Below are 27,483 nucleotides of genomic sequence, written 5' to 3' on the forward strand. Positions count from 1 at the left end.
TTTTCATTTCATTCAGAGGTTTATTCATTGCTTTGACCAAGAAGAACAACTGTTTTTATAAAAGAAATTTTACATGAGAGCAACAAGGAGATATGCATTTGGTCATTGGATTGGAAATCCAGTCTCTATCAAAACAAACAAACGAACAAAAATTCTTGATTTATATAACTTAACAATTTAAAAAAAAAACCAAAAAACTTTCTTTGTTTTTACAAAGTCCGTACGAATAATTTATAGGCTTTAATACATACCGTTGCTTTCCACTTGTCAGCATGGTTGTGATAGCAGGGCTTGTGCTGGAGAAAGACATGTACAGTACCAAAGTCTTGGCCGTAGAAACCCTTTTGTTTGTACTCATAGTGTCGCTGGGGAATGACTGCAGGTAGGAACAACAAAGGCTGCTCTGTTTTCTCTGAAGCCTCCTTCCCTCGTGCTCTCCCTTCCCAGCGAGCGGGTATCGTGTGAGGTGTGAGGGCAGCGAGTGGTCCAGAGGTTCAGAGGTGCGATTAGAAACACAAGGAGGCGGCCCGGCACTACCCCGCAGCTACCCTGCCTGGATCAGGTGTATAAAAAACACATGTGGGAGCCCACAACCCCCACTGCATAAGCAAACAGTGCCTGGGGATTGGCTAGCGCGAATGATTTCATTATACTTCCATCGGCACGCTAACAGGAATAATATCGGGTTCTTTTGCTTTGCTTCACCTTTATATAAAAACACATGCATCCATAAGTCCTCAGTGGAGGGTGTGTGTTTTCTGATTCAAAACCGAGAGAACTGTAAGTGCAGCTTTTTTCTTTTGAAAAAAAAAAAAAAAAAAAAACAGTTTGCACATTCAAGACACATAAAAAAAGGTCAGAAAGTCACTCTGCAGTTTCACTCCTTCTCAAAGTCCTTGACCCTAAGCACAGTCTGGGCTGTCCAAAAAATAAAAACTGCACAATTTGTGAAGGAGTGCACATTCTGACACACATTAACAGTACCGTGAAGATATACATAAACTCAAAAAGTCAGTATGGAGAGCCAACTTCAGTTTCTTCCATAAGTCTAACTTGATTTCCCCCAATTTGTGAACTTGGCACTGTTCACCGCAAACGTTTTTAACATATGCACCGTACATAAGTACTTTCTATAAAGGAGACTGTTTCCATTGGATGACAAAAGAAGCCCTTAATGCGGTACAAAGTTTTGATCAAAACAAAACAACCACACATACACAGACTGACAACAACAGACACTTTGAACACTTGCTTGGCTGACAAATTGATAATACTGGAATGTATTTTATAAAGACAAACAGGAAAAAAACGAGGGGGAGAAAGTCAAACTTTTAAGTCTATCCTCTGGCTTCTTGTAAACAGCAATTTGAATGTAATGCTAAACAGCTGAGAGGACTGAGGATCAAACGGCTGGGGGAGCTGCTGGTGGCTTTTCTTTTCCGTTCACTCCAGACTATCATGTTCTGAGCACAAACATGTGAAAAGGCAACAATGTTCGCAAAAAAACACTGATAATGCAAAGCAAAAACATCCCTTTTAGGTCATGGCATTCTTCTGTACAGCCTGTACATCTACGTCTGTGTCACTGAGCGGGTTGAACGTGACTTCATCTGGGTCCAGCTGCACGTTTCAGCAACTAAAAGCCCAGATAAGGAAGGTTAATGAAATCCAAGGCTGAGATGTGAACAAGGTGGAAAACGTTGGCCGCTGCTGCTTATCGATCTGCTGCTCACGTGAGATCAACTTATCTCTGTATGCAACAGTTTTTGTTGGCCTGCCAGCAACGAGAGGCTTACCGAGACAAAACAGTGTTCAGTTTACAGTCAAAATGAAGAGTCCAGTCAAAACAAGAGCACTGTCTTCAGGGCATTACTGCTGGGTGTGTGTGCTATTTGAGTTCATCGATGCCTCAGATGGTGAGCTCATTCAGTCCTTAAGGCACAGGCTGATATGGGGAGTTTTCATTCACAAAACAGATCCTGAATCATGACCCTGATGCTAAACTTTGTCGGATATTCCTTCACAAATTTCAAAGAGGCACCTCAGTATCTGTACTTTGCATTGACCACAGTCGGCGAGTTATTCGTCTAAATAACAAAGGCACTTTGGCAAAATACAAATTCCGTAGCATAAAAAAAGAAGAAATAAAAAAAAAAAAAAAAATCAGACTCATCAAAAATAAGTTAAAATTACAAAAGTGTCTCGTTTTAGGAAATACTGCAATTAAACTGTAACACACTCGCACATCGACCCAGCAAAGAAAATGATGGTCAAAGGCCTCTTTAGCACTTTTTTTTTAGACACCAATAACAACCAAAAAGAATGAGAGTTCTCTTTTTGTCCCACACTTCCTTGCCTCAAACATCCCCCTGCCACACACAAACCTTAAACAACAGTTCTCTTTTCATTCTCTCAGGAGGGGGGATTATTTGGACAGCGGCGAGTTTGCTGAAACAGGAATGTTTGCCGGTTTGCATAGAGAGACGGGATGATGACGTCGGGGCTAATATTTCTGCATCAGCGGCACTTTGACAGTCTTGATCTCCGCTATATGGGAGGACTTCTGGATGATGCAGCTGGTGGTCCCAGAGGCGCTGTCCTTCCCCTGCGCCAAGTTGGTCAAGGCCATGGCGGCGTTGATCTCCCTCCAGTACGTCTCGTCTTTGCCCTTCACCCTCTCTTTCTGCGTAGCTCCGACGCCACCGCTGCCGCTGATGATCGCAAGCACGCAAAACATGCACACGAAAGAACAAAACAGAGAGCAGAGGAGTTACGGGTCAAGTTCATCTTGTAATGAATGAAAATACATTGTTTGAGGAGGACTGTCCACTCACTTGTCACATTTACTTGATCCATTGTCTGTGGTTTCTGTAAATACAAAAGGAAAGAAAAAACATTCATTTTTCAAAGGTCTCTGGGGTCAATGAGGATTTGCTGAAATCTAGCAGATCATACAGGCTCAGGAAGTGTGTGTGTGTGTGTGTATGTATGGTTTTGCGTGAGGTCTTGTATGTGTACACCCTGTCCAGCTGCAAACACGTGTTGCTCTGTTTTGTCTCTTCACTCAGATGCTGGACAAAAAAAGGACGTTTTGCAAGAAGCCGTCAAGAAACAAGGTGAGTAATAAGATCGAGCTGAAAGATGTTTCTTATGACTCATAAACTCCATTCTCTAATATTTTGTTCAAAAACAAATGGGCCCCAGCCAGCATAATTGAGTTGTCGGAGGAAATCAGATTGAAAATGACTGAGCGTAAAAGATTTGAGTGGGACCGAAAAGGCAGCAAGTGAGTCAGTGAGAGAAAGATGGATGTCTGTTCTCTTTTTTTTCTCTTCAAATGGGAGCAATCTCTGTCTCATATGTAAAACATTAGTGGGGAATAGCAAAGTCATTAAACAATGAAACCAAACTTCTCTTCAGGGCAACCAGTGTGTTTACTTCAGCATGCTGCTCACTCAGAGAGAAAGACCACATGCACGTTTTCTCTGTGTGTGTGTGTGTGTATGTGTGTGTGTGTGGCTTGGTTTGTGTGTATTTGCGCTGAACCTGTCTCCTGTCCTGGGTCAGGCTTTAGGTAAGTATTGCCCAGCAGTGAATATGATGACACAGGCTTGGCGTTTCATGAAGCACTAAAAGAGAGCAGAGCATCTGGATTTCCAAGCTGTGCAGCCTCCAGGCGCTTTCTTTAAGTTAACTAAACAGCTAAGGCCCTGTGAGTTTTTAACTTCAATCTTGCCCAGGCATGCATGACTGGCCGACTTAAGAACATTTAAAAGATGGTTAATTTCTATTTTGTCCAAAACTATGAAAGAGTTTGCTTTTCCTGCTCTTTTGCGCTGACTTTTTTCATGTTTGCAGATGTCCAACCACCAGTTTATTTTGCTTTTAATTTTTGTTTTACTTTAGTTTAGTTTGGGTGGGTTTACTCATTTCAGCTTAGTTTAAATTAGTTTCAGTATTTTTTTTAAGATGAAGGTATTTGTTAGGGACCACATTTAATAAGAAATTTCCTGTATATTTTTATTTTTTTTTTATCTTATTTTAGTTCACTTTGTAAGTACAAGATATTGATTGAGTTAGTTTTCATTTTTAAGTATAGCTTTTATTTTTATTTCAGCTAAGTAAAATGGTTTTCCACAACTTGTTTAGTAACTTGAATAAACTTGCCAAGGACAACGAGTCTCCTGCACCCCCCACGCCACATTTCCCAGTAAAGCAAATGTCTAAACCTGAGCTGCCGTTTTAATGAGCCCTTCTTTGCACCACTGTCACCGCAACATAGCAGTCGACGGGCGTTCCTGAGCGTTCCCTCCTGCTAATGAAAATCTGCACCCTTCATTTTCACTGGGAATTTCATTCCCATGATTGTTAGAAGGGGCTGGAAAAGGTTGCACAAGGACATTGTGTTTGGGGTTTAGCATTGTCGCAGACAGCCGCAGAGACGGGGAGCCAAACTCCTCCGGCGTCGCAGAAAGCACACAAAAGATTTTACCGTTCTGCTTTGTCACCTCTCACCTCGCCAAAAGCCTAAATAATCTTTCCAAAGATCTGAATCCAGTGTTCAGGCTTTTGCAAGCTGCCATAAGTGCTTAATTATTCCCAACGCCTTGCTCTGTTCCTCCCTTGTTTTCCAAAAATGTTCCCATGTAGCATGACCCATGCTGACAGTACCGGGTTTGCAAGGCCCCAGGCTAATATAGCCCTGATTATGAAATTTCCTGTAGTTTTCCCATTGGTTCTGTAATAGGTGTATTCCACAGAGGGAGACAGACTTCACTCTCCCCAGTTTTCCTCTGTTGACGGTTCTTAGACAGAAGAGAGGAATGTGTGTGCACATGTGAGAGGGAGATGAGGACATGATAACCCAGCAGTACAAACCACAGAATGAGATTTTAGGTTTAAGTGCGTCAAAGCGTTCCAACTAAATCTTCACATTCTTGTCCGGCCACATCTCCCTGCTGTTCTATTTTGCTTTATCAGCCGGTCAATTTGCCTTTATTGATATTCCTCAGGTCCCACATCATCTGTCCTCCACTCGTTCACCCCTTGCTGCAGTGATGTGCAGTTCTACGCTCTGATCCAGGTACTCGAGCCTGACCATTCTTGTGCAGCCCAGCCAAAACAAATTCAATGCTTCCCGTCTATATTTTAATAAATGGTGACTCTGTGCTATGTCTTCCTCCAAGGTTTCAAAAGCTGCTTGATATTATCCATCTCTTCTTCATCTCCAGCTACTCTCTTGATTGTTGCCAGTGCTGGAAAGCAGGATTGGTCCTGATTAAAAAATATGCACCATCCTCCTTAATCACAGCTCTGTAATTACAGGCTAATTACACTGTTTTCATGTGTTTAAATACATTAGCTCAGCGTTTACTGCTGCGGTGCGATTGGTCGGTGACAGCAGCTTGAAGGTCAATAGCAGCAACATCAAAGACAAGCAACATGCAGAAGAAAGTGTCTCTTTGTGTGTTGTGAAGTCACTGTGGCTCTCTGTGAAGTGCAGTGTGTGAGTCTTTCCAGCCACAGCTTTAAGTGTTTCCAGTGTGTGTGTGTGTGTGTGTGTGATGCAGCCACTGTCCAGATGCTATATTCAGAACATACTAACAGTGCTCAGCAGGTGGAGAAGGTGTGGAAACAAAGCAGGGATGAGAGAGGAAGAGGGCCACCTGATCCATAAGACCCCTATCCCACCACCACCACCGCTACCACCATTTGGACTTGGCACCGGTCCCTTCCATTGGGATCCCCAGACCCCAGGATCTGGAAATACACCATTGCATACAAAGGCACCATTTCCAAAGTGCTGTGCCTAAAACATCTTAAAGTAAGATTTTTAAAAACAAAAGCAGCGCCAAAGACTCAATAAATTGGCAATAAATCACTAAGGACCTTTTATTATTTTCTTTTTCTTTTTTCCTTGTTTTTTCTATTTTTTTTCTTCTTTTTTCTTCTTTACTACTTTGCTACTGAACGTTCAGTCCACTTTGCTTTTGCCTTTGGGCTTCACTGACAGTGGGGTTTCACAGACCGCCAAAGGGGGAAGCTGAGAAATCTGATGGTTTCTTGGCGGCACGCTCAAAGTCCAAAAATACTAGCTCACTTAACATCACCGCGGGGTAATGGAGGGAGAGCAAAAAAGAAGAAAATCCTCGAGTCGCTTCAACAAAACTTTGTGAAAATGAGAGAAAACAAGCGGGGGCTGACAAATTAGAGAGGGGATGAGATTACACCTGTTAAGACGACTGCGGAGGAGGGTGGTTTACTATCATCATTACCATCTGGTGCTGTTGTTAGCAACATAAAACAATAAACAAGGCAGGCCCTGTTGCACAAACCAAGGGCTGGGCTGAATTAGGCAGACAAATAAACACACACACACACATTTCAGACTTTTAGTTGGTGGTCTATCCAAAGTAACTTAGAGCAAGTGTCAATTCCTCTGTCACCAGAAATCACATGTTGCCAAAAATAAGCCTTCAGTGCCCTTACAGTATTCCCACAGCCATGAAAGCAGCACAACACAGTGTTTCTACGTTAACTATGTAGCACCCCGGGAGTTGATTAGCTTAGCTTAGCACTAAAACTAGCATCAGGTTGAAACATCTTGCCCGGCTTTATCCAGACTTCAAAAATCTGCTTACATGTTGTACCTCGATGTTTAGTCTAGTCTATTAGCTTGTGGAAATGTAAAAACAACAAGTTGTGGTTTTACAAGAGGTTATGTGCTGGGAGTCCTGCAACCAGGAAACCAGTGCACCTGGTAGCTAGTAACCAAAAAATAGTTCTGGCATATAACACACACCATCTGTTTGTTCATGTACAGATTAAACACAGGAGATACAGAGTGCTAAACAGTGAAAAAGAGAACAGGAAACAGTTCTTTTCCCAGCAAAGACCCCTATCACTTCCATGCAGGTTAATGCAGGTATATGAAAGTAGTATCAACCTTGTCATCTAACTCTCAGTGAGAGAGGAAATATGTTTTCCTAAAATGTAAATGTGAAACTTCATTCCTGATCTTGGGCATGACAAGCTTTTTTTACCAAGGCTCTAGGACCTTACAAGCTTTGGCTGCCTGTTAAAACCAAACTTGCATACTTGGATCACATGAAAATGACTGAACTGAAGCCATCTGCTGATGAAGTTGATGACATATGGTTGAAGGCTATAGAAAAACATAGGCCTTGAGTGAAAAATATTTTGCAAAATTTTTAAAGAGCAAATGAGAAAAGTTGTAACTTATCTGTTGGAGGAAGATAAACACCAGTCGGTCTGTTTTCATTAACTTTGTTCTCAGAAGTTGTTCTCAAAAATAGTTTAAATTATCAGAAATTATGTATTAAAGCTTTTGAAATCCATAAATTATTTATTTATTTTTATTACTAGTAAACCCTTTATAAAAGAAGACTTGTAAGAAAGTGGAGTCAGAAAGTTGTCTTTCGCTGGGCAGATGGTGTTTACTTTGACTGGAATGAGAAGATGATTCCACCGCTGCGAAAATAGAAACACATACAAAAAAAAAAGCAAACTCAGCTGTTGAAGTAAAGAAATGAGCTGAGCTGATTTCCTCCTCAGCACCTGTAGTGGCGCTACAGACTCGACACTGCTCGCTGCTGACCCATGCAACCACAGCACAGGTCAGGATGAGAACAGATCATCACGTCGTTGTGTGGCTCTTTTGATGTCTCAGTCCACCAGTCAAGGTCTGAGGATGAGTCAGGACTTACAGTCCACCGCAGGTGAGTCAGAGCTCACAGACTGTATCGTCCTGCAGCCACACACAAAGCTAACCGGATGTAAAGTCACATTCAAATTCCTGCAGACGTGTGACTGCGTGGACCGCTTATTTTTATGTCTTTTCGGTTCCAACCAAAATGGAGATGACGAACGCTTCATGCCAAAATGGCGACATCTATTAATACTATCTTTGATTTGACACCAACCCAAGCCACAGTCTGGATCATGAGGTGCGACACAGAGCAATCACTCATGCTTATGGGCTCTCAGATCTATCTTTTATACGTCTTTCTTTAATGATCTGTTCTTTTTATAATGTCAAGAAGAGTCTGTAAATGAAGTTAGCGATGCCTTGGCACTCCACTGCTTTGCACTGTGCCAATGCGACTTTTATATTACCCGTCCCTGCCATTCCTCTCCCCCTCCGTCTCTCTCTCTCTCTCTCTTTCTGTCTCCACGGGTGGTGAACAAGTCTGAGGCTCCAAAGAACCAAACTGTCAATTCCATTCAGTTAGCCAAAGACATCATACACGCCGTGAATTTAATGCCTTCTCCGTTTGCCCTGACAACACTTTCATCGCTTAAAAAAATACTGAATAATTAGCTCTTTCGCTATTAAACAGAACATACGCACTGCGACAGAGCCAGACAGATACTGAGCCGCTGCCCAAAATGACTCCCCCCTCCATCCGCTGCATTTCTTTTTCTGTGTTGCTTTTTTTCCATGTCTGCCCAGCAGATGACACACTGGTGTGGCTGCGGTCAGGGCAGATAACCAAGAGCCAGCAATGAGGATTACGCTGTGTGTCTTCTCGCTAGATGGAGAAATAATAACAGTGTTTCAGATGTTTAAACACTGCCAGGTTGTCACTGTGTTTACGAGTGCCAGTAAACAGAGCGTAATCAGGGCCCCCGTAAATCAGCCAAAATGAGAAGAGCGTCTCAACGAAGAAGTAAATATGTTAACATGGCAGGCGTGTGAGTGTCTTCTGCGTTCGGGGCGTGTGACTGCCAGGGTGTCACGGACAAATGGAAAAAAAACACCCAACAGGTTCGTGGTGAGCAGTGATCAGGAATTGGGATTTGGCGTGACAAGAGCAGAGCGCATGAAAACGATCGTCACGAAAGACTGAAAAGGATGCAGCGATAGCATCAGAGAATCGGAGGATTCATACTTCAAATGCTGACTTCATGACAACAGGGACACGTCGCTGGACGCCCCTGATGAGCCTGTTATCACAGCAAGTACAGAGGAGACAAAACAGGCCTCACTCTTCTCAGTCGTGGCATTTTATCACAGATTTCTCGGTAACATCCTCAGGCATAAACGGCTGTTGTTTTGCGGTGCACAAAAAGCACACATTGGGGAAGAAAAAAAGCAGAAACCACGAGTAAACATTATTCGGGTTTTTAAGTGTTTTCATGTGCCCAAATATGTCTTTTTTAGGGGAGCTGGAGGCCAAATGACATGCTTGTGCTCCACTCACTGCATCATTATGTTGCAATTTTTCACAGTGGTAGGTTGAGCTGCCCTCTCACACTCTCAGGGGTTTTGAGTGTGTGTGTGTTCTGTGTCCATGCTGGGTCACACCTCTCTGCTCTCATTAAACCTCTCTCTGCTCTCCTCCATCCCATGGGAACTCACCGAGGTAGCCTATTGTTCTAGACACGGCTCGCTTTTTAAAATGGAAACAGTTTGTGTTTTATACAGACCAGGGCAGCGCGGCTCGGTTTCTCTGACTAGGAAGGCAGCTGTGTTTTCTGAATCCGATGGCCCGATTTTGTGTGTGTGTGTATGTGTGTGTGTCTGTCTGCGTCTCTGTCTGCTTCTGTGTGTGTGTGTGTGTGTCCCAAAAAGCCTTGGCGTGCTGATGATTTAAAAACGATCAGGTTGAGAGGGCTCATTATTTTGCACTCTTCCAGTTCTATGTTAGGGAGTTGCGTATAAACAGTGTCTGTGCTGATGTTTGTCTGTTAACACTTCTCCGCAGGATGACGGCTAGAATGAACACTGTCTCAGTCTGCTGCTGTGCTCTCTGTTTGCCTCGCACCCAGCCTCTGTTTAGTGGTAGGAAGCCAATATCTCAGCTTCCCAATGACAGAGGTTCACCATCAGGGTTTTCTCTCTCTCTCTCTCTCTCTCTCTCCATCCACCTTTCCATTCACATGAAGCTGCACCACAGCTTAGTGCCAGGATTATACCTCACCTCTGCCAACTCCCAGTCGTTCCCACCGTTGGACCAGCCACACCCTTAAGGACACTTCACAGCATTTCATATACATCCCAAAAATGACTTCAGAGTGTGTCCTTTGATATAAGGCTCTTATTTTGGCACATGAGTAGGTATATATTGTGGAAAACATTAATAAATAAATTACGCAAGTTATATTTCACCTGTCATGTTAGCCTCTTTAGAACACACACACACACAAGCACATGCTAACCCAGCTGTATAATTAATGCATCCATAATGTTTGTGCTGCCACACTTGTTAGGGTGGTCACCCACTAATACCTGTTCAACAATCTGTGTTACCTGCTTATCTGCAATAGACAGGAAGTCCTCAGTCCTAAACTGACTTTAAAGGGCCAAATCACCGAAATTACACAACCACAAAAAATAATAATAAGCAATGAAAGTAACTTCTGAAATGATGTCCATGTTACTCTGAATAATCCACAGACCACACTGTCCTCACAAAGTGCTCCAGCTTGCTGTGGTACCTCTGCAGTTTTTCCCAGATCATCTTTTACAGCACATTTTGGAAGGTGTTTCACTCTATAAAAAACAAGGCCACAAGCTTCACTCCATTTCCAATATTATATTACATTGTTAAATGTATAAAAACAGAAGAAATAAACACCAAACTCATCTGCAAGGAAAAGTTTTCAGATACTAAAAGAGAGATAAATAGTACACAGCATGATGTCATGTCATCATTTTTTGGTCTTCAATAAATTGTTATTCGAGCCCATTTACTTTGAACAAAACAAGAAAATAATTTGACTACTTAATTTTCAGAGCTTTCATTCGTTGTGCATTTTAGGTTTTTTTTTTTTTTTGCATATCTGTACAGCAACACAGTATAAAACTGCTTCATTTTATCAACATACTTATTAAATAAACAGTCATCATTTCACTGAATATTGATGTTCACATAGGTCACATACTTTACATCTATGTTGTGTTATTGAGCTGGTATAACCCAGTGTAAATCAATTTTTAAAATGAAAACTTTAAATTCTCTGAGGAGCACAAATAAAATTCTAATCACTTCTGTTGCACTGACAGAAGTTTCAGAGGCAGATATTCAATGGAATATGATCAGACAACACTAGGGGTTTAGTGCAAAAAATGAACAAAATATTAAAAATATGAATGTGAATTTTACTTTCATCTTTGTTATTTTAACTCAATTTCACAATCCAAATCCAATTCCTAAACAGCCTAAACATTCACTTGGAGAGATTTTCCTCCTCTCCCTATCTTTGTGAGAAAAAATAGGAACACACACATCCCAGTTCTTCCAACCACAGTCTCTTTCTCTTTCAGTCACTGCCACCATGCAGTCTTTCATCTCCCAACAGGCCACTGCTCCCAAAACTCAGCTCTAGATCAGGATGGAACAAGTGCCTCCCTCTCCTCCCCTCATCCCTTCCACACTGATTCCTAAAGCCCAACCTGAACCCAGTGAGTCTTGGCAAAAGCTGCTGGCTTGGAACAACATCCTCAACCCCATCCTCTCTCTATCTTCCCCCTTCTCCTTTCCTATGAAACTGTGGAAAGAGCAAATCGTAGCCAGTCTATCCACATCTCTGGATTCCTAAGATGAGTCTTCATCCATCACTGTCTGGGAGTGGCTTGTTGTCACCCGGTGTCGAGCATTGCTTTTCCTGTTGCTCTGTGGCCTACAGTAAATTACACCAACGCTCATCAGATTGCGAACGTGGCATTGGAGTCTTAAATCAGACACAACGGCCACCATTCCTCCACAACGATGCAGTATAAATTATCAAAGTTGGGTTTCTCTTTGAAGAGGAAACAAAACAGACGATAATGACAAAGGAAATCCAGTTAAGTACATCTTGTTAATCAAAAACACAAAAACATCTATGATAAAAATCTTTTTTGTTTCATCATAAACAACCATCAGATTATTCCACCTCAAGACAAGAAATCCAAACATTCTTTTTTTCCACATTAAGATTACTTTTCTTCCATTTACCTGGCGACCTCCAGAGTTCTTTAAGAGCCACTAAAGTCTCCAGAATTCAATAACTGTCTGGCACTCACCGTGACCTCATTTGAAAGGCCCTTAGGACCTCTGCTGTCAAACACTGCTGTTTTCATTGAACACATTTTTAAGAAAACTGTGTTGAACAGCATCTGACTTAGAAATGAGCCACTCTGGTTGATGTGGATTGCAATTAAAAAGTAATAACAGACAAAAAATAAATAATTAGTCCACTTTGGCCATTTGACAAATTCCTATTTTTAGCCATGGCAGATATTTAAGTAAGGGTTTCCTTCAAAATTAATTTTAATCACTTTGACTATTGCTTAACTTTTCATCTGGCACCATCATCATTTCAAATATTTAGAAACCCAACAGACAGGTTATTTGCTCTAATGGATCATTATGAAGTAAATGCTGATTGCATAATGTATTGGCTATAGAATAATGACACCAACTGCCTTTAGATTGGCTCGCTTCAAGCCTCTCTTTCAATACAAAAATTTAGGACTACAAACTGGTCCTATTAGTTGTACTTTGTGTAACATGCTACATTTTGGCATTGACATTCAGAGAACATTAGCATGCATCAATATTTAACTTGTACTACTGTAGCCTCACAGAGCTGTTAGCACGACTCTCGGTAAGCAGGAAGATTTATTAGCAAAACAAATACAGATGCCTTCTAAAATAATTTGTGGTTTGGCGTGAAATGGCACACACAGTCAAGTGCTAATTAGAAAAAGTTAGCATGCCAACACCCTAAAATAAGAACTTTCTCCTCTAAATAACAGAATATTAGTATTTTCATTCAGGGGCATTTTAGCATGTCAATGACGGCTACTAACATGGCTGCTTTGATTAATTTTCATTATCTTAATTTTATAGGTGGGCTTCTGACAGGGGTGGTCACTGACTTCCTTTCAGCTATCAGCACTCTTCCACATCAACAGAGGCACTGGCGGGCATTCCACATTCACCATTAGGCTACTGCACTCAGCTGTAACTGGAGTCCATAAAGGAGCGAACCTGAGAAAATGTACCACTGTCAACCTTGTGTAAAATGTCTGACCGAGATTTCTTAGTCTCCCTCCACAGAAACGTTGGGAGTCATTTGGCGTATAATGATCTATATGATATCAGACGGGGCGAAATCTGGTACAGAGCAAGAAGAAAAACACTGAGCCAGATTCCTGCCATTTAATATCCCATTAAAGGGTAATTTGGCATGAAACCCCTGGCATGTGTGATGGAATTCTACTGCTCCTTGTGTTCAATGAAAATCCCCACAGGCTTTGGACTCTAGGTGTGTGTGCATGTGGATGTTTGTACTGGATGTGTGTGTGCATGTGCTTCTATGAGGCCTGTGAATGGTACATGAGTGTTTGCGTGAGTCCTTTCAAGCCAGCAGCAGTGTAGTTTTCCACTGGGGTAAATCTACACTCTCCATCTCCTGCCACGTCTGACTGCCCTCTGTAGTCACAGATAACACTGTGAGCTCAACAACGGCCAACTGGCCCATTAATGGACTTTTAGCCAATGGGATGATGGTTGCCAGGCACGCCACTTTTGCTTTGACCAATCAAAATTGTTTTACAGGCAGGAATTCAGCAAAAGAATGTGCCAAAAGACATTGTTTGTGCTCTTCTTTCTTTCAAGTTCAAATGCTTTTCTTCCCTACTGACTGAAAATGTCAGACATTTTGACCAAACGCAGGGGGAACATTCACAGAGTTTATCTGATCTAGTCAGTTTTTTTCTTCTATATAACTAATGTAAGTACAGATTAATGTGAAATCGGCTGTTTAGAGAAACACTTTTCTTTTATAAAAAAAAAAAAAAAAAAAAAAAAACAATTTGGAAAAGAGGAATTTTTTCACTACAAAAATATCTGGAATTTGCAGCCAAAGGAGAAGGAAGGAAATGATGCAAACCCAAGCTTAAAATTATTTCTTTCTGCCTCCCTCTTTCATTTGCTGTCTGCATCGGCGAGATCAGATGTTGAATTAAAATTTCATTTTCTCGACTTTTCTTTGTTCAACTGCACGATTGGATTGGAGGGCCCCAGCAGGTGTTCGATCCCATGAGTCAACACCGCCTCAGAGAACTTTCCATGTGTGGATTCAAAAGCTTCTCTTGCATGTAACAGAGTAACACTTCTGTAAATGTGCCAGAGCCTGAGGAATCCAAGAGGGAGACGTCAGTGCCAAGAAATTATATTAACCATAGAGATAAAATAGTTACTCTCTATTAAAAACAGCAGGCCAGCCAGGTGAATTAATCCTTTTTTGGGATTTCTCTTATTAAAGTCTGCTACAGAGGGAGTTATAAGTCTCACTTGGTCTATCCATCTCTTTCTTTAATTCTCCATCTGTGAGTCCCAGCAGGTGCTTCAATGTGAAAAAGACGGACGTTCAGGTCACAGGGTTTCAAGTTTTTTGATCAGGAGGATTGTAACCGTCGCAGCCGTTGATGCATTTCCTATAAACCCAACACACACCACCAGCCTCCTTTACGCTTGCTCAGATAATGTGAAACACATTTGTTCATAAGAGGAGCTTTGAATGAAACAATAAAATCTTCTCTTCTCTGCACAAAAGCCCCTGTCCTCTGTCACTCTATCACCTACACCTTCAAATCCGGCCCCTCCGGGTTCTGGCCATGCTCAACAGAAAGGGAAAACATCACTATTGGTTGTGAACAAAGGCTCAGTGTTCTCAACTAAAAAAGAACTTGGACAGATCTGACCTTGATTGTTCACAACCCAGACAAGTTCCGAGCTGAAGTGTTGCAAGAGTCTTTGTAGGACGCACAATTTTGTGATTTGCGAGGGCCTGACATGAAATATAAAGTTAGGAAAACACCAGCGCAAATTACATCACTGTAAAACATTTTCAACTGGTTCAACTCCAAAACAAGTTGCTCTGACGCCTTGAAAGTGTGACTGAACTCGAATAATTAGGTCAGAGTCGGCTCATGAGGTTTTTAACTATTAAGACAACAAACAGAGCTGCTCCTGGCAACATGTGAGGTTTTCATCATGTATATTTTTTTTTCTCCTAATTACAGTAAGTTTTAACAATGCATGCTGGGAAGTTTACTAAGATAGTAGTGATGCTATTTTAATTTAATGAGTTTAATTTTAAGTTAGTTTTTAAGTGAAATTAATGTGAAAAAACATATTTATCTTCAGTTAATGATGATCAATTTGTAAATTCTTTTACATTGATTACATCTCATTTATTTCTATGCCATTTTTTACTTTTTTTTTTAAACTTTATTTTATTTGTCAGTGATTTTGAAAAGCTTACAAATGTTTAATCCAGCATGAAATGAACTGTTGTACAACAAAGATGACCCAAATAAAAACATGTGCTGGTAATTAAGTCCGTAAGGCAACGTTTTTTAAAAGGATTATTTCCTTCCAGTAGGTGTCAAAACCCAGAGACGGAACATACTGTGAAAAAACACACATCTGGGCAAAAGCGGACAACAGTAGCTTCAGCTGGCTTTATCTCGCTGTGGAATGTGTTTTTCATTCTGCGGAAGAATTAATGACAGAAAATGATGAGAGCAATATGAGGCCGAATACCTCCAACTCCACTGACCGTACCATCAGCAGCAAGAAAGTCAGCAGCAAGTGACCTCTATCGAGAGATTGGACTCCGTTTTGCGTGGCGCTCACTGCATGGTGGTTTGTTTCTTTTTTTTTTTCATTGTTACTTTTCTGTCACGGTGGTATACACTGCGTTTAAAAAAAGAAATGTATGTTTGTACGTGTTACGCGCACTGTGTGCCGACACACAAAAGCGCAGTCTGTTTGCCTTGCCCCTGCTCTCTCAGCAGGACCTCATGACAGGATCAAAGGCATGCCAAACAGTAGTCTGAAAGTGAGCGTGCTCCACATGGCCTTGTTGTGTCTGGCCTGCTAAAGCCAGGTCCGAAGAAGTGGCTGGGGGGAATTCCTTCTCTGTTCTGCTTAGACTGCCTGTGAGAATAGCCAGCGTGAGTGTAAGAAGTGACAGTACATGGGCTTCTCTTTTGTTAAAATGTGAATGTGTATTTGTGTGTTTTAGATACACTGGAAATCGGAGAAATCTAATAGATTTTTTTTAAGGATCAGGGTTCTCTTTACTGCATCTCTACTTCATCGGTCACAAGTCGCACCAGGCAACATCAAATCTAATATACATATTTGAAATACCAAATTAAATGACAGTATAGAGGAGGGAGAAAACAGTGTGAGGAGGCAGCAGCAGTGTAATACAGAGAGAGGAGGCAGGCAGTTGGAAATAATGGACCAGCTGCAGGAATTAAAACAAAATGTGCAGATGGAGGGGACAAAAAAAGAACAAAAGTGAAGGATGTCGTGTGTGCAAGGGAGACTCTTGAAGGGAAAGAATGCAAGAAATGTGGCTCCTTACCAGCCCGATAAACAAAGTTCGCCTCAGCCTCAGAGGAGGACGGCGAGAGCAGCTCGTCATCGTACTCGTTGGAGCTGAAGGAGCCCGAGTGGTTCCTCTTGCGAGCATCCATGACGGCGTTGGCCACCATGACGTGGCGCAGCGAGTCGTTCAGGTAGCGGTGCAGCAGGCTGCTCTTGTACTTGGGCGGAGACACGTAGTCCTCGGCGAGTGAGGCGGCCTCGGCGGCCGAACGCAGCCCCGCGCCCATACCCATGGCCATGCCCACCATGGAGGAGCCCTCCTTCTTGATCACACTCTGGTACATGGGCTTGTTGAGCTCCTCTGGGCCGCTCTGTGTCCTCTGAGGGTTGTCCCCGTCTACATCAGCAAGGTGCAAAATCACAAAAAACTCATTTATACATACATTCTCCAAAGAAAAGGGCATCATTTTTCTACTGTTTTTGTTCATTCACGCGCACACTTGCATACTACTTTCTATTTAGTTTTTTTAATTATTTGCTTTATGAGTTAAATACGTTTGTGCATTAAATGCATGTAGTAATCACACACATTTTCTTTAGCTTTTCCAGTTAAATGGACTTCTGTGAAGTGCATGTTCATCCCCACTGACTCAGAGTCTGGTTATTTTTGAGCTAATCTTCAATCTAAATACCAGGGCAGGGAGATTTCAACCTGGCGCTGCTGCCCTCCTGTTGGCATCGCCTCAAGAGCAGAAAGCCCAGCCGAGACTTAAGACGCATTACCAAACCATAACGGATGGTAGTCTATTTCCTCCCCATCAAGAGCACATTGCCCCTCTATTCCCCTGCAGAAATAAATAATTTCCAGGGTGCTCTACAGCCGAAGCGATTGAATTAAAGCGCAGGTCCCTACCTGATGAAAGAAACGGGGAGGAAAGATAAAACACCATACTGAAAAACCAGATATCCTCTGGCAGGAGGGAAATCAGGGAGAAGTTCACTCTAGTTATCGTCCCTGCCAAGACTGTAATTTTGTAATTTGGAAGGCTGGACGTTTGATTCAGTCTGGGCCAAATTAAAATTATAGCTCCCATATCAGAAACACATGGAGGTAGCGTATTTGCTCTCTTTCCCCTGTGCTGTTGAAGGCAAAATTCAGCAAGTGCTTCGGCATCTCCTGTGAAACCACACAAGCAGTAATAAATCTGACATGTCATTATAATCCCATGACAGCATCCTTTTACATCGAGCACTGCCACCTTTTTAAAATAAAACCTCCTTTTTCACACCTACAGCATGTGACAGCAGATTCTCGCTCCAGATTCTGTGCGGAAAACAGCACTTTCTCAAATGTGCTTGCTACTGTAACTCTAAGACAAGTTGGACCATTTCAGGACTGTAAGAGGAATGTACGCAGAGTCAGTGGGGTCAGGTCTGGCACCATAAATAGCCTCTGGAACAAAAGCATAGGCTTAAAAACATAATGGAGGGCCTTTTAGCGCATGGGTCAGAAGTGGGAGCGGGCTGCGGATAGCTTCATGACCATAATGTGACAGGGAGAAGAGTCAGGGAGATATACAGAGCCTCCGGTGGTACAGTGGCCTGTGGCGGACACAATGCAAACACCATGCACACATTCCTCTTTCAGCCACACGCTCAGCCTCTCCTCTTCAAAAATTTAATTAGAGATCACTGACACCACAGCACTCTTCCTTTCTGTTCATTCTTTCACTGCGTGAGTTCGTATGTTTTATGTTTTTTTTTTGTTGTTTCTTGACCATGTTTGCAGCGCTGACAGCAAGTTGAAAACGGCTGTTGCTGTAAATACACAGCTGACAGAGAGCTACTCATTTTCAATTGTAGGCTGAGACACAGAGGTTGGCTCAGCGGGGTGTCTTAATGACAGCGTGTCGCAGCCCGCCGGCCTCGGCGTCTCCCGGCTGGATCACACACTCCCCATTTATATACATCCAGAACATGGCTCTGCATAGCATCAGGCCGCATTTGGAAGGCCACAGAGGGAGCGGCCTTTGGCCTCATTTCATGTCATAATGCTAGATTTGAATTTCGGGGGTACAAGAAGTATGATGTAAGGACATTTTCCCGGTCACTCTGTACAAAGAGCATCAGGTTCAAACAAATTTCTAACTGAACTCTGAGCCATTTTGTTGTGATGCCCTCTGAAGGGATCATCCATCAGATTGATAGAGCATCTATGGAAATGGAAGGGCTTTCCACTGTGTTTATAACATCTATATCTATGTAACATCCACATGCCAATCAAAAAAATGAAATGAATCAGAGTCAGATGTCAATTCAAGATTATTAGTGTAGCCTTTGCTTTTACGCAGAGCAAACTGCAGTTAGAAACGCAGAATAATCCCACACTTCCTAGATCCTCATTATAGGCAATCATAACTAAAGAGGTCAAGGGTCACAACTACCACTCTTTGAGGCACTATCGGTGCTTAAAGGAGCTAGATGCACTAAACAAATAAAGATATTTACAGTGTTTTGAAGTATTCATTGTTGATCAGAAAGGATCATGTGCCTTGCTGGATTAAGCCACTATCAGGCCCTGGAGCCCCCATCAACTGCAAAGATTAGTGAGACTGTTTGTGTGACCAATAACACAAATACAAAAAGCTACTCAGTGAGAACGACAAAGATTTCACAGGTGAGAGACGGGACGCTAAAGTTATCTCTTCTGGTTTATAAAGGGCTTCATATTATATCTTCATATATTCAAATGAGTCAAAAGAGGCAGGAGACAGTTTATGTCTCAAAGTCAAAGTCTTAGGAAAGAAACTCTTAAAAAAAGGATCCTGCAATTCCGATAATGCAACATAACAACATAACATAACACAGACTTTTTGCTTTAGGCTTTAAGTAAATCACCTGTGAAGGTCTGAGGCTACAGGGCAGTTGGACATTTTAGTATTCAGGCTTTGACGGTGTGACTCCTCCACCCTGCACAAACCTCTTTTAACTCAGAAAGGAGCTTGGAAGAGAGAAGGAGGCGCAGCTCGAGCCGTACCTTCTGAGCAGCTGTCGTCGCTGCTGACGCTCAGCCTCTCTGCGTTGCCCTGAACGTATTTGTTGTAGAGCTTGATCCTGAGCGCCCAGCTCAGGTCTGGCTGCCTCACCGTGTTCTTCAGTCGCCTCCTGGCATTCGCAAACCAGTTGGAGACCTGAGAGAAATGGAGAAAAAGAGAGAGAAAGAGAGGGAGAGAGAAATAGTAGGAAGTGGGAAGAAACAGCAAATAGAAACATATGTTATTGTTTTGATTCCAAACACCTCCACATCCATAGTAAAACACAGACCATCCTATGAAAACGTCTGCTCTCTGCCTGCCATCAGTCTCATTCAGAAAAACCAAGAGAGACTCGAAGCAAAAGACAGAATGAGAGTCAGGTTGCAGAGCAGCTCTCTGAAGCTGAGCTTTAAGAAACATCCCAGACGCTCCGGAGAGACACCCCAGCATGCATCTTTTCTGTATCAACGCCATGCAGAAACATTTAACGCCCTCCAAGCTCCGAACGGCCAGCGAACGCAACGTTTCACTAGCTAATGTTTAAAACCGAGACGTGTGTCCCCCGTGCTTATTCTGGACTCGTGCAGCCTTCCTCCAATAATACATTTTTTCCAACACTGTCTTCAAGATGCAATAAAAAAGACACTTGATCCGACGCTCTTCCTTTCACTGGGAAGGGAGACCATTAGATGTTATACTAGAATAACTTTTCATGCTCAATAGACTTCAAGCGGCTTATGGATGGGCAGGGACAGGGGCCTTATGCTAGAGTACTTATTTTTCTGATCCCCTCTTTCAGTATCGTGTTTCTCGTTAACTAAGACCATCCCACGTCCCTTTGTCTCCAGCCCAGCGCTGTGGCACACCGGGGATGAAGGCAGCATCTATGTGGCTTGGCCGGAGGGGAAGCGAGGTGAGACGAGGCGAAGCGTGGGACAGCTCGCTAATGAGGACCGGAGGAGAGCCGGCTGTCACTGGAGTGAGAGAAAAGAGAAAGGATGGCACGCCTGCTCAGATGACACCCACAGAGATTAAATCAAAGGAGGGGGGGACCCAGCAGCCAAACCGGCTCCTCCACCCATGGCCTGTCTGTACTGTATGTACCGTAGAGGAGACGGCATGCAGGCACGGAAAGAGATTTCAGCAGTGATGGAGAGATGGCACCAGTGTTTTAGCACAAACTCTGAAGGAATAATTTACAACATTCACATGGAAAAACGGGACATGACAGATTTAGTTGCTTGAAACACCTGTTGCCAGGTGGGTGTTTCCAGGGAAAAACGCACAGGAAGTGATGCGTTCTACATTGGCGGCGGCAGCAGTGGTTTGTTTGGACTGAACAGTGGAAGAACTGGGTGGTTCGACGGGCAAGAAAAGAATGTCACATTGCTTTTTTTATTTTTTAAAAAAAGAATAATTTGATGATAATATTTTTGAATGATCATATGATTATTCAGACTGGAAAAGGTCAAAAAAAATGCCAGAAGTAAAAGTGATGCCTTTAAATTGCATTAGTGGGAAACCATTTTTATGGTCCATTTTTGTCATTTTCAAGACAAAAAAGAGAAACAGGAACATACTCTCATTTTTGAGAAACAAGCAACAAATATTAGACTTAAACAAAACAACTTAAACAATCAGCAGAGAATACAATTTTCTGATGGTCAATTATTCAACTTGTCAACTAAGCATCAGTCCATTCAGAAATCGAAAATAACTTGAGTCAAAAACTCACAGGTTTACACACAGAACACTTCCTTCGTGCTGGAAAATGTGATGAAAACAATTTACCTGCCTGTCATCATCCCTCGTTCACTTTTCAAGAAATCATCCACTGACCTCTGACACCGCTGCTGGTATTTGGGTGTCAGCTTAAATGCCTGCGTGTGTGAGGCTGTGAGTGTGTGTTCGCCGGTGTCCAACACAAAGCATTCCTCCGCACTCTGCTCTCCCTCACCAAAACAAACACCTCCATCAGGCTCCCAAAATGAGAACCAGATTAAGCATCGTGGCCGGCAGCCCAAAAGAGCCTCTGCAGACTTTGTGAGGCCGTATCAGTGACCTTGTCAGCCAGATGATACTGTACATGCCCAGCTGCAAGTGCCAGACACACTCATATTCACTGAGGGTTTTCCTCTCGGCGGTCAGTTTGTCCACTGTACTCTGGTGTTATCGGTAGAGGGTGCAAAAGACCTTAAAGAGCATGCATTTAAGAGACGGAATTAAACACTTTTTTGCTACACAAAATTAATATTTTTTTTTCCAGATCTTTAAATTTCCTATGAAATCCTGAATAGTTTTACCTGTTTATACAACTATAAGACCATACAAGAAAATAATTTTTTAACAGATCATAGATCAAGTGCAGGATTGCCAACATCAGCATTTAGAAGAAGACAGTAATCACCACTCCATGAGAGCCTCTTAGCCGCAAATCACAATCCAACTCAAATCAAATTTCACCTTTTCCCTCACTGATCACACTTATGCATGCACGAACACTAAAAAAAAGAAAAAAAAAAAAAAAACACTTTCCAACCTTCATTATCACCTGAGGAGCAGGTGCGTGGAACCTACCAGAAAGTGGACTCACCTGGACCAGGGTCATTTGAGAGCCGAGGGCCAGCAGGATTTTCTCGGTCTTGGTGGGGTAGGGGTTGTCTCTGTGCTTGTAGAGCCACTGCTTGAGCGGCCGCGCCATGTCCTGCAGAGCCTGGCGCTTGTGTCGCACTTTACCGCCACTGGGACGACCCCTGCGGAGGAACATGTAGAATAATGTCAGCTGCAGGCGGAACTGATGACCTGTTCCTTAATATTATATCCATAAAACCTTGCGGAGTTGCGTGTAAGTGAATTACGGAAGACATTTTCAGCATTTCTTTAATCTGAACCTGAGCTGATGTCTGTCTAGAATATTCATTCTTTTTAATAACGACTCTTATTAAACTTGAAAAAACATGCAGAAGTTAATCTTTCTTTTTAGGTGCAAGACGGCTAATTTGACAAGCAGCCTTTATGCATTTGCTCAGTGCATGAGGATAAACTGTTGGTACACAGTCTAGAGTCTCCTTTGTCAAATTCAAGCAAAATGTGCTTTCAAAGTCATTAAAGAGAAGCAGGATTTTGCTGTTTACTGAAGTCAACCAAACAATGTTGTGTAGCTGGAAGCGGAGTACTGGGTGGACGGCATGTTGTCTGGACCCGTTAGTCATGACACATAAAGTGAACACTCTATATAGTATACAATTTTCTCACCCAGAGCTATGCAATTAAGCTGAGAGAGGTTGGATTAAGTGAGAGCGAGAGAGAGAGAGAGAGAGAGAGAGAGAGAGAGAGAGAGAGAGAGAGAGAAACAGCCACTCGCACTTTTCTTCACTGCGCGTCCCGCAAACCGCCAACACGTTGCAATGAAACAAACAAAAACAGTTTGCTCAGGCACACATTTTTGCCAGATTAACATTTCACACCCTGGAGAAGTGGACCAAGAACAATGGGTCACAGTCACAGCCAAGCCATCACACAAGGGACTGACAAAAAAACTCAAATTATACTCCTGGTTTTGCTTTACAGAAAAAGACTGTGTTAGAGGGGGATGCTATGAAAACATCACGGCCTGAGGTGGAGGCTGAAAATACAGATAGTCTAAAATCAGCAATTCAGTGGTGAAAACAGCTGTTCTAAGCGCACGTCAGTCATATCATGCAAGACAACACAAAATGTTATAAAAGCACTGTAAATTCGTTTTTGAGGAACACAGAAAAGGAATATCCAAATATGTTTCATGGTTATGCCTGTCTGAAGCTGCCTGTTGGTTTTCCTGCCTGTGAAGGTCTCACCTTAGCCCCCAGGTTTTATGAACCTGTAGATGTCAGTATGGTGCTGTGCTCCGATTCTGCCTTTATCTCACCAAAAAGCCCCACTGACGGCAGATGTAACATATTTTAGCCTAACCTCAAGGCTGCCTGAGGCTCATGTTCTACAAATATTTTCCTTGTAATCTAGATCAGTATGAACATCCGAAAGGACATTTTACTCTGTGTTATGAACTTTGGTTTCAAAACTCAAACACGCCTGTGTTTAATGTTCTTCATTAATACTGATGCTTCCCTTGAGGTGACACCTCACAGTCACATAAGTTCACTAACTCATAATATTCTTTTCATTACTGAAGGTTACTCCATGAGGAGACTCTTTCACTGCTCTCCCTCTGCTCTGTCTCTCATAATAAACATTACAATAATACATAGGAAATAATTAAATTTACACAATCTTTTGTTACACCTGCTCCCTGTCATATAAAAGGCAAACAGAACAAAATCTATATTTCCAAAAAAAGACTATTGTGACTGACTGGACCACACAGAGAGTTGAAGGGCACATTTATTTATTGGAAGCAGATGGAGACCTTTAGAAGACACGCTACCGAACACGCTGACCTACTTATTAATTTTAGGATTAGCTGTGAACATCAACACCTAAATGAAGACCAGATTGGGGAATACTAACTCCTTCATCCCTCAGATCCTGTGCGTTAAAGCCACATGAAAAACGCCCCACTGCATAATCAAACCGGTGTTTTAGTGTTGAGATCTAAGGCATAAGTAGAAATAGTTTTAGACTCATAAAAGACCTTCCTTGTGGATATTTTCTCTGCGCGTAAAGGGTCGAGGTTTTGTCTGAATGCGCAAATTACGCGCGGCTGCACAAACCGTTTTACTCAATTGAAATGTAATGCACAAACTCGCATTATAGCACAAGAGGCTCATGCACATATATGTACATCACCAATGCAATTTTGTAGGAATTTGAAGCCCGATCTGAGGGCAGGATTTCTTTTCCTGTCTCAGCTTTCACAACAAAACCACCACTGTTGTCCAGTCTCTCTGTTTGTTAACTTTGCGCAGTGAAATAACCGTCATATAGAGGTATTCTTCACTAGTAATCCCAGACTCCAGTCAATCCACACGTTAATACAAGCCATGCCAACAGCGTTAAAGACGGCAGAATGCTCCACATACCCGCTCCGCCTGTGCCTGATGGCCTGGTTGTCTCTGATGGTCTGGTTGCTGGAGAGGAGGTCTGGATGCTGCCCGTCGATGACTTCTAGATAATTTCTGCTGCTCATTTCCACCTCTTTCGCCTTCTCTTCAAACAGGACCTGGCTGCTCAGCTTGTTAAACACAATGGTGTTCATCTTTGGCCAGATATTTCCCCAAATTTTCTGATGCGCAAAAATTAAAAAAGAGGCGGGGTGGGGGGTGGGGGAGAACAAAAAATCTCCTTGGATGTGTCACAGTGTCCCCGTCAGTATCCTGTGAAACAAGTGGGGATATTTTACAAAAGGAGCATAAACAGGATATGTAACAAACAGCGATTCGGTATTAAACTTTTTTTTTTTAAAAAAAAAAGACATTTGGCTGGAGATTATTGTGGCAATAAACATCTGTAATATCAGCAATAATCACTTTCAGACAAGAATGTAGAAACCACGCACTGTCGGGTAAGATAATATCTGCCAATCTCACTCTGGCGTGTGTGATTAGGTCACCCTCCACTATATGTCCCTTCATGCACGCTAAACAGCATGCAGACCGTCTCGAGCTGAAGCGGACCACGCGTAACTGCGCTGCTGTGACGCGTCACTAAGGTCGCTCTTTGTAAACAACATCACCCTACTTCATAACAAAGGATTTGTGTAAACTCGCCAAGTCTAAAATATACAGCTGCTATAAGTCTGATGGTGCAGAGACTTTTTTTTGGTGAAAAAGCAACAAAAAATGAGTGCACACAGCAGGTCCATATGAGTAATACGTGCATAAATACGTTTAATTAAATCCGTAATCAAAAGTTAGATTAGGCGGTTTATTCAGTCTAAAACTCGAGCTCTCATAGTAAACTCACTTCTTTTAACTGTAGTTTCATTTTCTATAAAAATGGGTCAAAACAGAAAACTTCTACAGTATAGTTTCCACACTTGGTGGTTTGGCTTTTTTTTAAAAAAAAAAGTAATTTGAGTTCAATAAACGTTGTTTTAGAATTGCAGTTCAAGCATCTTGAATATTCCTGCCTCCTCTGCACTCTGCGGTCGAACGTCTATAAACCCTGAATGGTTTATTTTGATTCGTGCTCTCCATTTTTAATGCAAAACAAACAACCCTGCTGGCTCCACAGATGTTACATTTTATTTTGTTTTGTTTTTTTCCTTTTCAGCTTCAATTCAGAATTTCTCTGTACAGGTTGATGAGTGAATCTGTCACGGGAAAAGACGCACCGGGATGTGGTGCCATCAGCAGCAGCAACAGCAGCCAGTATATACACAACACCGTGCTTTGAAATTAACACAAAATAATAAACCGTACTGCATTGAGTGCATGCAGAATTCATGTTTAGTTTTTATAGGAAGGACAGTCATAAAGAGTGATTTTAGAATAAAGAGCAGCGTAAACTCAGTCCTGCTCATTCAAAGTTAGGTTAAGTGGTTTTAGGTGGGTTAATCCTTCTCTACATCCCTGATTGCAAAGTATCGCTCCATTCCTAAAAGAGCCAAACAAAGTGTCAGTGTATTTCGGTCAGTTACCTGTCCCCGGCCCCTCCTGCGTCTCTCTGCTGTGTACAACAATAATCCTGTTTCCAGTCGCCCATTCCCTGCTCACATGTTCCCGTCCTGAGTTCCTGAGCTCAAACCGCACGGACCGCCGTCTCCTCCTCGGCTTTATCCAGCGGCCTGCGCTGCGCCGCCCGGGACTCTGAATATCTCACCCTGCTCATGTTTCCTAGTACGCAGCCTGAGCCTGCGAACATACTGTTGATGGTTTACGCCGGTTCTGGGGCCGGGGCCAGAAGAAGGAGGGAGGAAGAGAGGGAGGAAGAGAGGGAGGAAGGTATCACACTGCAAAAAGTAGGCTGTCTTAATCGTAGAATCCAAGCTCGAGTTTGAAAAACTTTTCTTAAAACAAGGACGTCCAACTGAAATGAAAACATCGCCTCCTCCCAGGGCTAGTGATGGCTTCACCGATTCACTTAAAAAGTTATGTTTTCTAAAAAAAAAAAATGTATCATCAAGCTTTTATAAGTTTACGTAGTTGGTAGGCTAAATAATGCTTTGATAGCAGTTAATGAAATATTATGGAACAGTTACAAGTCATTGAAAAAATAGTTCCCCGGGCGGAGGGTTACATGTGAAGATTGATACAACTCTGATATGACAACACTGCCAGTTAGCTTAGCTTAACACAAAGATGAAATGCCAGGAGGGTGACAGACTGGCTCTCTCTAAATGATAAAAAAAATCACCTGGCCAATTAACACATAGGGTTGGAAGTATAAAAAAATATCAGTTGTGATTTTTTTCGTGGGTTAGCCCAAACTGTTTCTTGTGTCTGAAGCAGACAAGCAGCTTAGACTGAAATTATGACTGCAAACAAAACAAACAAAAACAACTTTTGTATTCCTGTGGTGGGATAATAATTTATGTTGGGAAAGGGACAGTACTTGAAAATTAGCAGTGTTAGCAGTGATGCTGATCATTATCATCCTTGAAAACAATACAAATCAGTAATACAGAACCTGTCTTTGTTATTTTTGTGCAAATCTACAGATGGTAAAATTACAAAAACCCGTTAACATGCAGTGCACAGTTTTTGCCTAATAAATTCCCCAAACAAGTGAAACATCACTGAAACAAAGTGGAATCTTCTTACCAGAGAAAAATCCTCCTCTATTAAATCAAATTTGCTTGGTTAAAGTTTTGCACCTTGCAAATTTGAGTCAAACCTATTTCCAGTTGTTTGCTGCACACTGCGTCATGTTCCTTCATTGGGAGATCACAGCTTGGTCATAATTTGTCACAAGTCTTATTCTTAACAAATTTGCTTTTGTAACATCCAACTTTCTGCCTGAATGAATCTGCCCTTCTTCCTTTGAGGCTGAAGAACAATGGTTATTCCATCAGATTCAACACAATCCATGCTGGTTTTGGTAACATTCAGAAAAAAAGAGAGATTCCTACTGTGTATAGCCATGCCACTGCTGATTACTCCTGATGCACCCTCTCATTGACTTCCATTATAAAAGCTGTCACATTATGGGCT

At 42.2% G+C, this 27,483-nt stretch overlaps 1 protein-coding gene across 1 annotated transcript; it reads right to left on the bottom strand.

The window, feature by feature from the left end:
- mkxa (mohawk homeobox a) lies at positions 1-26,239 on the bottom strand. Its single transcript, XM_046371974.1, has 7 exons — positions 25,971-26,239; positions 24,412-24,705; positions 21,987-22,146; positions 19,396-19,549; positions 16,396-16,755; positions 2,835-2,868; positions 1-2,711 (listed from the first exon to the last, which is right to left on the bottom strand). The coding sequence occupies exons 2-7, from the start codon at positions 24,585-24,587 to the stop codon at positions 2,504-2,506; spliced, it is 1,092 nt and encodes a 363-aa protein (XP_046227930.1). The 5' UTR covers positions 24,588-24,705; positions 25,971-26,239; the 3' UTR covers positions 1-2,503.
- Positions 26,240-27,483: the final 1,244 nt, after the last annotated feature.

The sequence above is a fragment of the Scatophagus argus genome, chromosome 18 (genome assembly GCF_020382885.2).
Source record: "Scatophagus argus isolate fScaArg1 chromosome 18, fScaArg1.pri, whole genome shotgun sequence".
NCBI lineage: Eukaryota > Metazoa > Chordata > Actinopteri > Scatophagidae > Scatophagus > Scatophagus argus.

What these genes read in the sequence shown, in the direction of transcription:
- mkxa (XM_046371974.1), bottom strand. Translation starts at nt 24,587, where the DNA reads ATGAACACCATTGTGTTTAACAAGCTGAGCAGCCAGGTCCTGTTTGAA. An exon ending in GAACTTTGTTTATCGGGCTG is followed by an intron (nt 2,869 to 16,395) that starts GTAAGGAGCCAC and finishes TTGTATTTACAG; the next exon opens with AAACCACAGACAATGGATCA. An exon ending in GGATCAAGTAAATGTGACAA is followed by an intron (nt 2,712 to 2,834) that starts GTGAGTGGACAG and finishes TGCGATCATCAG; the next exon opens with CGGCAGCGGTGGCGTCGGAG.